Source organism: Electrophorus electricus, chromosome 20 (assembly GCF_013358815.1).
Source record: "Electrophorus electricus isolate fEleEle1 chromosome 20, fEleEle1.pri, whole genome shotgun sequence".
Lineage (NCBI taxonomy): Eukaryota > Metazoa > Chordata > Actinopteri > Gymnotiformes > Gymnotidae > Electrophorus > Electrophorus electricus.
In genome coordinates, this window is record NC_049554.1 from 4579123 (window position 1) to 4592500 (window position 13378).

A 13378-nucleotide genomic window follows, 5' to 3' on the forward strand; every position below is an offset into this window, starting at 1 on the left:
AAGCTATATTTAGGTTAGCAAGGGAGTTGTAATAAATCTGACAAGCCATGTGCAGATTTAATTGGTCACTAGTCTTTCTCCAAGCGGAGATATCCGAATGGTCTGGCGTACATGTCGTTTAGTCACCTCATAAAGTAACACAAAAGCAGCTTATTGAGTGAGGAACAATGTGCATTTTTACAGGTTGCTTACACTTGGCAAAACGTTAAGTGGAATTTGTGTGATCACAGAAACTGACATTAATCTGATGATTGAATAATGCTTCCTGAAATTTCTATTTCTAAAATATCCATTCTAGGAAACGGCCAAATATTTCTAGTAGGTGTGTCTGGATCATTAGAGGCACAAATACATTGCTTCCAATCAAATCTACAGATACTATGCAGCACTGTAGAGGAAATCACTAAAAAACCTTTTAAAACCTTTTAAAAAAAATGTCTGCATATTTGAATCTAATGACAATTCTCTTTATTAAACTTTATCAAATTGCTTTCACAAAGTGCAACGTGTAAATCTTCCACAGTGGATTCTTGTATTAAAAAACAAAATAGGCAAAAAGAATATATAAACTTTGTAAACATCTGTATTTTAAGCCATTTATTAGTAGAAATATTCACCTCCCACATCTATTTTGAAAATGTTACACTGGAGAAATTCTAATCAAATAGCCATAATATAACTGATAATGGCTGCCTTTAAAAATAAATAAGAAAAAGGGATTTTCACTGTTGTATTAAAAACAGTTTCACTTTAAACACTTCACCCCCGAGCAAATCACACAGCAGGAGATATTTGGTGTATACAATGAAATCTGCCACAAAAGCATATTTAATTTTGGTAATTAACCATTACGTAAAAACTGGAAGGCAACGTAGATATATGGAGACAGACAAATAAGAAACACCATAAAGTAAATGGAAGTCTGGTGGGAACGGATAATTTCCCAGTTCAAATTGGCATAGGGTTATCAAAGCATGATAAAAATTGCCAAACTCTGGTCTTTTCTTTTGCAACATGACTGAAGAGAGAACATTGCCTCAGGTAATTGGCCATGAGAGCACACTGTGTCAATGGGTTGTTTTTTTTTTGTTTTAATTAATGTGTAGAATGCTCTGAAGTCTGCCAAACATGGTGAACTATGTTCAGACAAAACTTGCGAGACATCTTCCATTGCATCACTGTTGGGCATCAGAACTCTCATATTCCTCTGCTTCTTAGAAAGGTGGATCCGGTTTGTCAGTTCTTGCAGTTTTTACTGGCCGGTATGGGAGCTCACACCGGTGGCCTGACACGCACTCACGTAGTCCCTGCCCCAGTAGGTCCTTCCTCATTCCTGGGCTATGCTCCGGAGAACATACTTTACTGTGTAAGCAAAGGCAGCGAAGCCAACGATTACAAACAAGTTTGCCAGCGCTCCACCGAGGAGTCCATGGTTGCGGTTAGCCTGCTGGAGGGCACGGGGTTGACGAGCTGCCGCTATCCCCACAGGCGCGTGCCCGTTCAGGGCTGGCAGTCCGTAGTGGCCTTGGTCCCCGTCTGGCACGACATCTGGGAGAGGGAGGGCCTGTGGTCGTGAACTAAGTTCTTCTTGAGTCCTTAGTTTCTGCTTGATCTCCTGCAATGGAGAAGTTAAAGCTCAGGTAATCTGGTAGACACAGCTGGAAAAGGGTAGGTTTCCTAAATGCAGAGACGGACAGGTGTCCCTAACGGGAACACTCACAATAACATGGAGAGGAAATGCGGTTTCTTCAGTTAACATAAGCAAAAACAGTGTGCCATACTCAAAACGGGTAAACGTTCTGACTGACCGCTTTGTTTTAGTACCTACATCAACAACATATGGAAACAGCTCACAAAAGGTTTTGTCCTTCAAGTTGAAAGCCAGACTTTGTGCAGACAGCTGTCTTTTCTGGGAAAAAAAGCAAAAGGAACCATTGCACAGTACTTTAGAATACACAAACACTTAACTGAACATACTCACCCATTTCCTTAAAACATTACACATTGCAATAATATACACCAAAGTTTACACAGCTTACAGGTATTGGTAAATCATTTCTCTCTGCAGGCTTCTACCAGTTCTGACAAAGTTAGTGGTCTGAAAAACTGTACTCAACAGTGTAATCGGATGTCTCAATGCTTCCAAGTGTGGGACCTTTCTCAACCATAAAACTCAGCAGCCCCGTCAGGATGGTGGAAACAGACCAAGCAGGGTTCCACGTGTCTGGGTGGAAGTCAGTAATGGAAAGGCATAACCTGGACAATCAAAAACACCAAACCAAAATGAGTTATGAAGAGCTGACCTAACTAATCCAAGGCTTATTTGTCTGTTATGCTGCTAAAAATATTACCTTGTGTTGCACTTGAATCTCCCATTTGGGGTTATCATGTAAATACTAGGTGGTTTGAAAGGAAATTCACGTGGAAATAGCAACTTTCCATGATAATAACCCCCTTAAAGAAAAAATTATGAAAAAAGCTCACATTAATGAAGACGCCTACTATTCCTGGTAATAAGGTGAATAAAAACTGTAAACCGATAGAAAGTTTACCTTCATATGCTGTTTTCTCTGGTCCCCGAACCACATAGTGCCTAGATCAGAAAATCCAAAAGGTACCAAAAAGGGCTCAGTTTTATCTATCAAATACAGTTCACATTATTTCATTCATGAAAGCTTTTGCTAGACTCTTAAGAGTTAATGCAAAAACAGACATTATAAGTCACAACTCAAGTCTGTTGCAAGTCACAAAACGTAGTCACAGAGCTTTCAGTGAACAGGAGGAGAATGGTGTATTACCATTCTAAAATATTAGAGGGAAGTGGCTCAGCACAGATGTAAGGCACAGGGTCTTTCTTTATTCTGAGGTAGTCTTGTTTTAGTCGCTGGGTTGCTGTTGTTGGTGCTCTCTTATTCCCGTTGCTACTCATCTGAAATAAACAAAACAACAAACCAAACTGTCAGTCCAAGGAAGTGTGTGAAACAGGGTTTTCTCTCCAAAAGATACCCATTCTATGTATGTATGTATAGATGGATGTATGCTTGTAATCATGATTAACCCAATACTAAATGCAGTAATAGCGGAAAGTTAAACCTGACGTCGCTTTAAAAAATTTTATTTAGCCAGCCGACGCCCCTCAACTGGGCATACTTCAGGCCTGGCAAGATAACTTAAGCTTTTCCAGAGTCATGATATGTGCAGTCATGGAAAACTCGCTGTTATTCTGATTCGGCTAGCCCCTGCCTCTCCACACCTGCGAGTGAAAAAGGGCCTGTGAGAACCCGGCCGACAGCGCTGGCGTAAACGCAGTTAGCTGACTAGCTAAGCTAGGTGGCTAACATTACCGTAACACGAGGATGACTTAGTTATCTAAACCTAGATCCATCAACGTTAGCTGGCTAGCTATGTTATTTCAGCGAGAAGATAACTAGCCAGAAACGTTGTTGCACCTTTTCATACAGGAAAGCGACTACCTGTATGATTAATCAGGGACTTTAAAACACGTAACCTATTGCTTTGTAGTTGCTAGCCTAGCAAGGCTGAGTTGGCCAACATCGTTAGATAGCTAACTTATCTTTTTATCTCCTTTGGTCTTATGATGACGAAAAAACCCATACAAATATGTCAAGTACATACCTTTTGAATTCCAAAGAAATATGTTGAGGTCTAACGACAGGTAGGCGTTATTTTTGTCAATCGTGCTAAAGAATGCGGTTGTTTTACTTGGTTAGCCGCTGAGCTAACCTCGTATTTACCTCACGGCTGTCTAAGCCGCTTCCTGTACACTTTGTTCATATTGTGCAAAGGTTTGTTGGGATGATTTGGTTTACACCACCGGTAAAGCGAAGTTTGCTCACCAAAAACATCATCTAAGAGCCAATAATCTAGCTAGCTAGCTACATTTGTATTTGTTTAAAAAACCAAAACCATATTGTGTAACTGGAAACGTGTCCTTCCCAGTCATGCGTACTCCAGAGTGAGCTAAACACACATAGAGACTTGCTGATTTAAAACTGTCAAATTTGTCACATTAATCCTTCGTTAGCTACTGTATAAGTTAATACACAATTTAAGTCGCAAATTTATACCAGATATCAGAAATAGTTGGTGCTAAAAAATGAGTAGTCTTTGTTAACAAAATTAATATTTAACTTGTTGCCACTAGATGGCACTCTCGCCATGCTTCTCAAATAAAGGAAGTGCATATTTGCAAAGTTTATTGATTCATTTTTCCGGGGACGAGGACAATACAATATGCATATGAAATGTGGCAGATGTGCGTATGACATTCAAATATCACATATTATATATAAAGGTATCAAAAATTGCTGTGTAGTACACAGTGTTTCCAGAGAAAGGATTCAGACTATCAGACTATGGTCTTTCATCAGATGTGTAAGCAAAATGCCTCAGGAAGAAAAACCTGTAAACTTCAGAAGTACTAGGACCTCTGTTCATCTGTACATAATGTTCTGTTTCTTTCTTTTTTACTAACTACACTGCAATATCCCAAAATCATCTATCTATCTATCTATCTATCTATCTATCTATCTATCTATCTATCTATCTATCTATCTATCTATCTATCTATCTATCTATATAAACAAACATAAATCCAACCCAATACATTTCTGAAATTCTGTAAAAGAGTACTCTTTTATTACATATTTAGACACTTTAAGTATATGCACAAATGCAATTCACAATTCTTTCATTAAACATAGTTTTTGGACCTATATTATACAACATGGGTCTCACTACATGCGTGTCATGAGAGATTAGTTGCATCGGAGGAGTATCTTTTCAACTTAGTGGCGCTCACATTTTCGGGCTTGGTTGAAGCCATGTGCGGAGACTTCCGAGCGATGTCATTGAACGTGATGACGCCTAAAACAGGATTCAGAGTTATTAGGCAAACATCGGATGAATCTTTGCTCGTAGTGGAAGACATATATGATATATTCAGATATATGCCCTGATTAAAAGCCTAGTAATACGCAGTCCAGCACTCTGCATCATTCCCCATGAAAACAGTAATTGGATATAATTAATTACAAATAATTAATAACATAATTAACATAAATAAGACTTGTACCTCTGGTGTTATATAAACACCAGAGTTCAGTGAGAAACTAGACATTGTGCTAATTGAAAGAACAAAGGGGCTGATAATGTATATAAATACAGCAATACATGAAAAATGTTTGCGTTTATTTCCTGTGATTATTTTCCCAAAGCCCAAAAGACAAATCTCTTGTTTCTTCTGCCATTTAGGAGAATGATGAAACCTACAGAAATTTCTACAACTGGACAATCTGTTTTTGGTATTATGACAGCAGAGGTTCATGAACAACAATCACACCCTCATATACGGGATCATTAAAACTATGCAAAATGCTTAGTTTAACCAGTTTTTCCTTACTAGTGCCAGCACTTTGGTTCAGGAGGGGCTTTGTGCGGAACAGCCCTGATCCAAGGCTTAAGATTTGAGACACTAAGTATCAACCAGCTATTAGAGGTAATCCTTAAGGCTACTCAGAGTCCAGCTCTTTTAATAAAGCCATATTGTATATATATTCTACAGCATGCATTTGATACTGTTTTTCAGAAACGTGATGGAGTAACCCCAAAAATGCCACATCAGAGAGAGACAGAGGGAGAGAGCGAGAGAGAGAGAGACTGAGAGAGAGACAGAGAGGGAGACTGAGCGAGAGAGAGAGAGAGAGAGAGAGAGGGAGACTGAGAGACAGAGGGAGAGAGAGAGACAGAGAGAGAGAGACACAGAGAGAGAGACAGAGAGATAGAGAGTGAGAGAGACAGAGTGAGAGAGACAGAGAGAGACAGAGACAGGGAGAGAGAGAGGGAGAGAGAGAGACTGAGAGAGAGAGAGAGAAAGAGAGAGAGAGAGACAGAGACAGGGAGAGAGAGAGGGAGGGAGGGAGGGAGAGAGAGAGAGAGACAGGGAGAGAGAGACAGAGAGAGAGAGAGAGAGAGACAGAGACAGACAGGGAGAGAGAGGGAGGGAGGGAGAGAGAGAGAGAGACAGGGAGAGAGAGAGGGAGGGAGGGAGAGAGAGAGAGAGACAGGGAGAGAGAGAGACAGAGAGAGAGAGAGAGAGAGAGACAGGGAGAGAGAGAGACAGAGAGAAAGAGAGAGAGAGAGAGAGAGAGAGAGAGAGAGGGAGGGAGGGAGGGAGAGACTGAGAGAGAGAGAGAGAGAGAGACAGGGAGAGAGAGAGAGAGAGAGACAGAGAGAGAGAGAGAGAGAGAGAGGGAGGGAGAGAGAGAGACTGAGAGACAGGGAGAGAGAGAGACTGAGAGAGAGAGAGAGAGAGAGACTGAGAGAGAGAGAGAGAGAGAGAGAGAGAGAGAGAGAGAGAGAGGGAGAGAGGGAGAGAGAGAGAAAGAGATGTCCTTCCCCACTAATACTGCTTAATAATACCAGGTAGCATCACTCACTCTGTCCTTTTGCTTTGTTTTCTGAGTGCTCAGAGGATTAATGGAGTCTGTAAAGAGAATGAAATGGCATTTAGGCAAAAGGTTTGAAGGTTTGACAGCAGATTAACTTGAAGGTGACAAGTATTTCAGATATATCAAATACACAAGTTTCCAATCCAGGTTTCAAAATGCATGACAATCAAAATTAATGTAAAATAAAAGACCTGCCACACTATCAGAGGAAACCCCAAGGCAGTGCTGTCTTTTGAGTTTGAGAATGTCAGACAATCTGTGAATCAGTTTTTTTCCATTACAATTAGTCTTAGAAAAATAATTTGTTGTCGTAATTATTAGTCAACAATAACAAACAACATCATTGTTATGAAAAGTGAAGAGTTGTGGTCTTTACCTCGGAAGCCTCCCCCATATACAAACTGCACAGAGAAAGAGCATTAACCCACAGACCAGGAGAACAGAGAGAGACCTCCCCACACACCTGACTAAAGTTCACTTCTTGCACTCCCTCAGTGCATCTGTGAAAACCAACTATCCAAAGCCACAGAGAGACCCACAGTGTGTAGAAAGACAAAGCGCAGAACCAAGAGAGGAGTTTAAGAGCATCAAAGTTTTATTCTTTCTCCTTTTTTTTTCAGTGTTTCAAAAGACAATCGAGTTTTGTTTAAGATTTTAGTTGTGTAAATAATGCTAGAATGTCTCCAAGTGCAGGACTTTATCTAACAGTATGAAAACAGACTGTAGGGACCATTGTAAAAGAGAACAGGAAAATGACCCACAGAAAGCACAAGCAGTTGAGAGCAGTTAATACATATTTACACCACAGTTCTTCAGGAGCATAGTGCAGAATCAACGCTGAACACACACCCAAAGACACAACACTTCAACCAGCCCCACGTCATCTCCATTCGAGTTAGAAATCGTCTATTACTGCTTTTTGTTTTTCATTCCGTTTCAGATTTTGGATCAAACACTTTAATCAAAAACAAAAAAGGCGCAATGTGCAGCATTTAAGATGTTTGTTCTCCTGCAGTTTTTTCATACTGAGAAAAAAACGCCTTTCTCCAGTAACAGTACGTTCACAGTCTGTCGCGTTTCTATAAAACCTTTTAACCTTTTGCAAAAATATTGAAGGTCGTTCAATTCATATGCATTTTTCAGTTCACCCTCATCAGATTTCGGCTGACCAACACTACTGACAGCTAAAAAATGCCTTACGTGTACCGCTAAGAGGCGATTCTGAGATAGCTAATGAAGTCCACACTAATGTGCATAAAAATCTTGAACAACAGTGCTCCAAACTGGATTTAATCAAAAAAGCCATGCATTTCTATAAAATGACAAATCCTGTTCGCCACCATAAGGAGTCATGCTTGCAGTCATGTGTTGCTCCAGCCAGCATCCTCTGGGCTGAACGTGCACAGAAGTGCGGTCTGAAGCAGCCGATTTTGACGAGAGCTCTATTGACTCAGAAAAATAAGCCACATCACGAGTAAATTCAGGGTATGGAGATACAAGTACAAATATATAAAACGTACAACTATTATCATACCTTCTATAAATAATTTAGATTCACCGTCTTCTTTCTAAAACTTTAAAGGGCTCGAAAAGTGTCCATAATTAAACCATGCGAGGAATTTAAATGTGGGTGGAAAAAAAACAATCGCGAGTCAAAATGAGTCGATGAACGCAAGGCTGAAGAGAATGCAGTTCAACACTGGAACATCTTGTGTGTTTACCTAACAGAGAAGAATGTACATGGATACAGATTTTCTGTATTCCAGTTACCATTGCACGAGTCCTCTGGGCAGAATATCATAAATATAGATCAAAAAAAAAAAGACAGCAACAAAAACAAAAAACACAGTGAACAACACTCACTGACGGCAGAATCATGCCGGAAAAAAAAGCAAAACAATACAAAACAAACAAAAAAACCCACCAAATAAAACACTGTCGGTAGGCAACGTGCACTCAGTCATATTTGTACAAGATGACCATATAATGCTACAGAACCATTTTGATGTGATTTTCATGTGCTTACCAAGCTACCTCTGAGTCACTATGATATTTAGCCATGCCTACATTAAGCTTGTACTGCTGTTTTCTGCATGTTTAACATCATCCCACAGCCATTCAAAGCCTCGACAAAGAGCGAGGTCTTCAGCATCAGCCACACTGAGTACCTACTGCTACTGCAGCAATAATAGCCATTATAGTTTCATTATTTTTTTTAAAAATACTCTGTGGACATGGAATTTTTAATGGACAGTACCCCACTGATAATCTGAAATGAGTCATATAGCAAGGGACAGAACTATAGGGAGGAATGTGACCGAAGATATTGTTTCACAACCAGACAGAGGCTGATATTGTCTGCCCACCCACCCCTCCCTTTGCCCTGTATCCTGCTCAGGTGCTCCCCCTAGCAGTCATCTATGGTAAGGCAGATAAACTCCTGAATGCACTTTCTGTACTGTTGCTCAGTAGGACTGCTGCCTGGGAATTGACCTGGCTGGCCGAGGGGTCCGTCTGCTTCCCGCATCTCCTCGTTCATGCGAGCCAACCGCAGCCTACGTCGGGGGTGGGGTGGGGGGGGGTGGTCACAGAGGGGACAGAAGCAGTGTTAGAAATCACAGGAGCAGAAGTGCACAGTGCATTATTAGATCCACCACGGACGTTAAGCAACCAAAACAAACATTACATATAAAGGACAGGTTAACTGTGGCCCTCACAGTGTAACAATGTCGGCGTTGCCCGCCTGCACAGCGATGCTCAAGGGGTCTTGCCCGTCCACGTCCACCTCGGTCTGACATGCTCCTCGCTTCAGAAGCAAACACACCTGCCTGGGGGCAGAACAGCAAAGATCTCCTATTCTCCATCATACTTTTATTCAGAGACCACAAGTACCTACAGTACCAGTAAAATGGATGAGCGGTGGCAGATGTATCTGGAGCATGCTCTCTGCTTGCACTGAAGTAGGAGGGAGGGCCAAAGCGTTCAACCCTTTTCCTTCTTACCCTGTGTGGCTTAGACACGTGGCATGGTGAAGCGGACCCTGCCCCCTGGCGTCCTTCTGATTGACATCGGCTCCGTTTTGCAGCAGGAACTCGCAGGCTATCAGCGAGCCCTGAGACAGGCAGAACGAGAGAGAGAGAGAGAGAGAAGGAGAGTGTGAGTGTGTGTGAGTGTGAGTGTGTGTGTGTGTGTGTGTGTGTGTGAGAGACAAGGAGAGAGGGAGACAGTGTGAGCGAGTGAGAGAGAATGTGAGAGAGAATATGATAGTGAGAGTGAGAGAGAGAGAGAGAGAGAGTGCAAGAGAGTGACGTAATACATTGTTATGTAATACGTTATGTAAAGCATCAGGTGGGGTGATTTACCCCTATCAGAGCCTGTATTAGGGGACTCTTGCTCTCATCCTCGTCATGGGCGGAGTTGACATCAGCACCGTGCGCCAGCGCCTCGGCCATGACAGGCAGGAGCCGGGCGCGCGCCGCCTTACAGAGCAGCGCTCCTGGGTGCAGCTCACGCGCGTCCTCTGGGTCTGACACCTCCTGCTCGATCTCCACCTCCCCACTGGACTCCTCAGAGTCCTCACACTCTGCACAGAGGTGGGCAGAGATATTAATAGGTTCATATATTAATTTGCTATTTTAGATTAGATTTTGTCTGCCTAAACAGCAGGGTTGGAAGAAGTCTGCAGTCACAGCAAATACCTTGATGTGTTACTCTGTTAAAGGATAAAGTCAAGCACTTTTTCAAAAATGCACTTAGTGTCATGAATTTCGTGGATTAAAAAAAAATGTTCAAAATGCACTTTCAGTTGTGGTGGAGTAAAAGTCTCCAAAAGCACAAATGACCAAGTATAAATTCTCAGAAGCTGTACTTTTGGTGCACACATGCCCTGGTACCGTCCAATCAAAATGCATTTATCTAGCACTTTTTACAACAGATGTCACAAAGCAGCTTTACAAATGTCAGAGTCCAAGCCCCCAGTGAGCAAGCCAAGGGCGACAATGGTGAGGAAAAACTCCCTAGAGCGTGAGGAAGAAACCTTGAGAGGAACCGAGATCCGGGGGGGGGGGGAAGCAGCGTCCTCCTCCGGCCGACAACGGTCGCCACAATAAGAACGATTTTAAGAAAGAAAAAAAAGCATCTGATGTCTAGTCCAACTTTCTAGACGTCCTAGTCTTGTCCCGATGGTGTGCATGTGTTCGAGACCCAGCTCTGCGGCCCGTGGCTGAGCACTCACCCTCCTCGGTGACGCTGTCCACCACCGAGCCGAAGCCCAGCACGTCAGAGCTGCCGTCTGTGCTTCCGCCCAACCCGCTGTCACTGCTGAGACCTGTCGGACCAAAGAGCGCCACATCACGGACACGTTACTCGCGCCGACGCCCGATTGTTCTGGTAGAAGGAATAGGGATTTCTACTGGGATTTGAAACAGGGACGTGTAGAACAGTGACAGGGATACCACGGGACAGAATGCCAGGCCATGTGGGTTCACGGGGAAATGGCGGCATGACTCACTGCGTGGCCCGGAGCCTGTGTCGAAATAGGAGAACAGCGAGTCTAGTTCATCCGGACAGAAGAGTGACTCCCTGCGGAATCTGGCTGCAGCAGCTGACAGTGAGAATCAAAGCAGAAAACAGTGCCTTTGACAAAAGTTACATATGACTGTCATTTTCAGACGCAACAAGCAAGCTATATTATGGTGCTATGTTCATGGGTTAACTTTGTGTTAAGGTTAAGGTCGTGGTACAAATAGAAATTTAAAGCTCCAGGGAACCTAAACTCTTGTTCATAATGTAAATATACAATGTAAATGTAAATATACAAACTGGGTCCTGTGATTACTATTCCAGTTTCTAGTAAATTCATTATTAATTTTATTAATTATTAACAATTAATTTTGACATGATTTCTCCCCTTCCAGTGTAAAATGGGTGGTCCTCAGATAATTTCACATGCTCTTCAATGAACCACCTAGCAAAAAAATAAGCCACATCTGATTTAACTTTAGTTTTTAATCTATCTATCTATCTATCTATCTATCTATCTATCTATCTATCTATCTATCTATCTATCTATCTATCTATCTATCTATCTATCTATCTATCTATCTCTGTCTTTCTATCTATCTATCTATCTATCTATCTATCTATCTATCTATCTATCTATCTATCTATCTATCTATCTATCTATCTATCTATCTATCTATCTATCTATCTAACAAACCTTATCTCTCTACCATTATTTATTTACTTACTGTGTTGTCATTTTATTTACTTTTTCTACCCTGTTAATCTTTCTCATCATTTTTCATCATGTTTTCATTTGCTCTTGTAAAGTGTCCTTGAGTATCCTGAAAGGCACCGATAAATAAAATGTATTGTTATTTTTATTATCATCTAATCCATTTAACAAGCTTTGTCTATCTATGTGATCATTTTTCATCTGGACAGAAAACATAAAACCCAACCATTTCATCAGCATTCATGAACTAGACTTCTCTACAGACAGAGGTTTAATGCAGCATTAAGTTCAGCCCTGCTTGAGTAGCATAGACTGCGAGTGTGAGACAGTACGCTATCAATCAAGGTGCACACAATGGAGTAGGACCACGCATAGATCAATCTCAGATAATCTTTTCTTATTTTATCATATTGTGTGTGTTTGTTTATTTGTAATATATGTACAAACACACACACCTGTCTAATTTAGCATTTTTAATTTGTAATATGTTCTCTGGGTTTTTCAATGTCACATTCATCTCGAGGTTCTTTTAAATCAAACAGTCTACCTGACCTATGAGGCCAGGTGTGTTGCATTCAGTACTCTGTAGTACAGCCATGAGTGCATTGCAACACTACCTGCGGAGAGGTTGCCTGGTGAGACAGTCCCGCCGTTATGCCGGTATTTCCGACGGGTCTTGGGCACCTGCACAGTGTTGTTCCTTCGGCACTTCTTGACATGCCAGTGATGCGATTTCCTGCCACCAGCCGTCAGCACCTCCGAGCCAGAAATCTTCTTCAGGAACTTCCGCTCCACGTACTTAGACTTGATCCAAGCTTCTTTCTCCTGCCTGTTAAACAAGAACAAGACCAAGAACAAGGCCCTTCCTTTTAAGCAGCTTCTGGTAAAAGTGTTTTCTGCAATGATCACCACTGAATCTCAGCAGACGAGGGGAGTGCGGAGGTGGGACAGACCTGGAGCTGCTGGGTCCCGGTTTTTTCAGACCTCTTTCTTCACAGGCACCTTCGTAGATGTGATTAATTACTGTGTTACCGAGCTCACACATTAACTATTTTAAGAGAGAAAGAGAGAGAACAGGAGTGAAAAGAGCGAGAGTCAGAAGTCCATACGGCAGTCAGAGTGTTTTAAGTCCTTAAGAAAGCCGACACCTAGGTGGAAACGTACCTTTATTAGCTCTGGTTCCCAAGAGTCCAGCGTTAAAGAGCGCACCTTTGAACAGTGAACACCCAAACTCCTGCAAAGTGTGACATCATCATAAAAACATGATTCAAACCTACATCTGTCTCACAGTGCCTTTGTAATGCTAGCTCATGATTCAGAGGAGGTTTCCTCATAAGATACCTTGCAGTGCGGTGGCAAAACAGCACAAAAGGATTTTGTTTCGTATCGGTATGTCTGCCTAAAGTATTTCAGGGACAAGGTGGCCCTCTGTTTTTGCGCTGTCTGTTGTGCCTGTGAGCGCTAACGCGGCATGCCTGTGCATTTCTTCAGGCCATTCTCCCATCTCCTGTTTTCACTGGCTGGCTGCAGGGTGGTGGGAGAGATTTAATCTGATTAGCCAACCGGCGCCGCTAATCTACAGACGGGCTGATGAGGTGCAAGAGGTGGACTGTTTGATGCAGAACATGTGGGTGCTTGTGTGTGTATATGTGTTTCATGTGTGTATGTGGGT

At 42.0% G+C, this 13378-nt stretch overlaps 2 protein-coding genes across 5 annotated transcripts in view; both read right to left on the reverse strand.

Annotated features, from left to right (window-relative positions):
- Positions 1–580: 580 nt before the first annotated feature.
- On the reverse strand, positions 581–4131 carry LOC113585537 (ubiquitin-conjugating enzyme E2 J2). The gene is made up of 7 exons (XM_027023071.2): positions 3637–4131; positions 2799–2929; positions 2553–2593; positions 2352–2454; positions 2118–2256; positions 1829–1909; positions 581–1615 (listed from the first exon to the last, which is right to left on the reverse strand). Exons 2-7 carry the CDS (start codon positions 2927–2929, stop codon positions 1328–1330), a joined length of 783 nt encoding a protein of 260 aa, XP_026878872.2. The 5' UTR covers positions 3637–4131; the 3' UTR covers positions 581–1327.
- Positions 4132–4637: 506 nt separating this feature from the next.
- The window catches only part of acap3b (ArfGAP with coiled-coil, ankyrin repeat and PH domains 3b), a 55919-nt gene continuing 47178 nt past the window's right edge, over positions 4638–13378 (reverse strand). The window contains exons 16-26 of one of the 4 annotated variants that reach the window (XM_027023062.2): positions 12871–12940; positions 12660–12754; positions 12324–12535; positions 10981–11073; positions 10705–10797; positions 9833–10053; positions 9473–9582; positions 9188–9298; positions 8964–9025; positions 6459–6505; positions 4638–4887 (exon numbers count right to left, since the gene is read on the reverse strand). In XM_027023062.2, coding sequence (XP_026878863.2) covers positions 4819–4887; positions 6459–6505; positions 8964–9025; positions 9188–9298; positions 9473–9582; positions 9833–10053; positions 10705–10797; positions 10981–11073; positions 12324–12535; positions 12660–12754; positions 12871–12940 — 1183 coding nt within the window. In that variant the 3' untranslated portion in view covers positions 4638–4818. Of the gene's footprint in view, positions 4888–6458; positions 6506–7047; positions 9026–9187; positions 9299–9472; positions 9583–9832; positions 10054–10704; positions 10807–10980; positions 11074–12323; positions 12536–12659; positions 12755–12870; positions 12941–13378 lie in introns of those variants that run through there. The other 3 variants (XM_027023061.2, XR_003411516.2, XM_027023063.2) reach the window with 3 other exon arrangements.

Coding starts and splice junctions, on each gene's coding strand:
- LOC113585537 (XM_027023071.2), bottom strand. CDS start 2,929: ATGAGTAGCAACGGGAATAAGAGAGCACCAACAACAGCAACCCAGCGA. Junction 2,594..2,798: donor CCCTCTAATATTTTAGAATG/GTAATACACCAT, acceptor TTTCTGATCTAG/GCACTATGTGGTTCGGGGAC. Junction 1,616..1,828: donor TGTTTCCATATGTTGTTGAT/GTAGGTACTAAA, acceptor TCTCCATTGCAG/GAGATCAAGCAGAAACTAAG.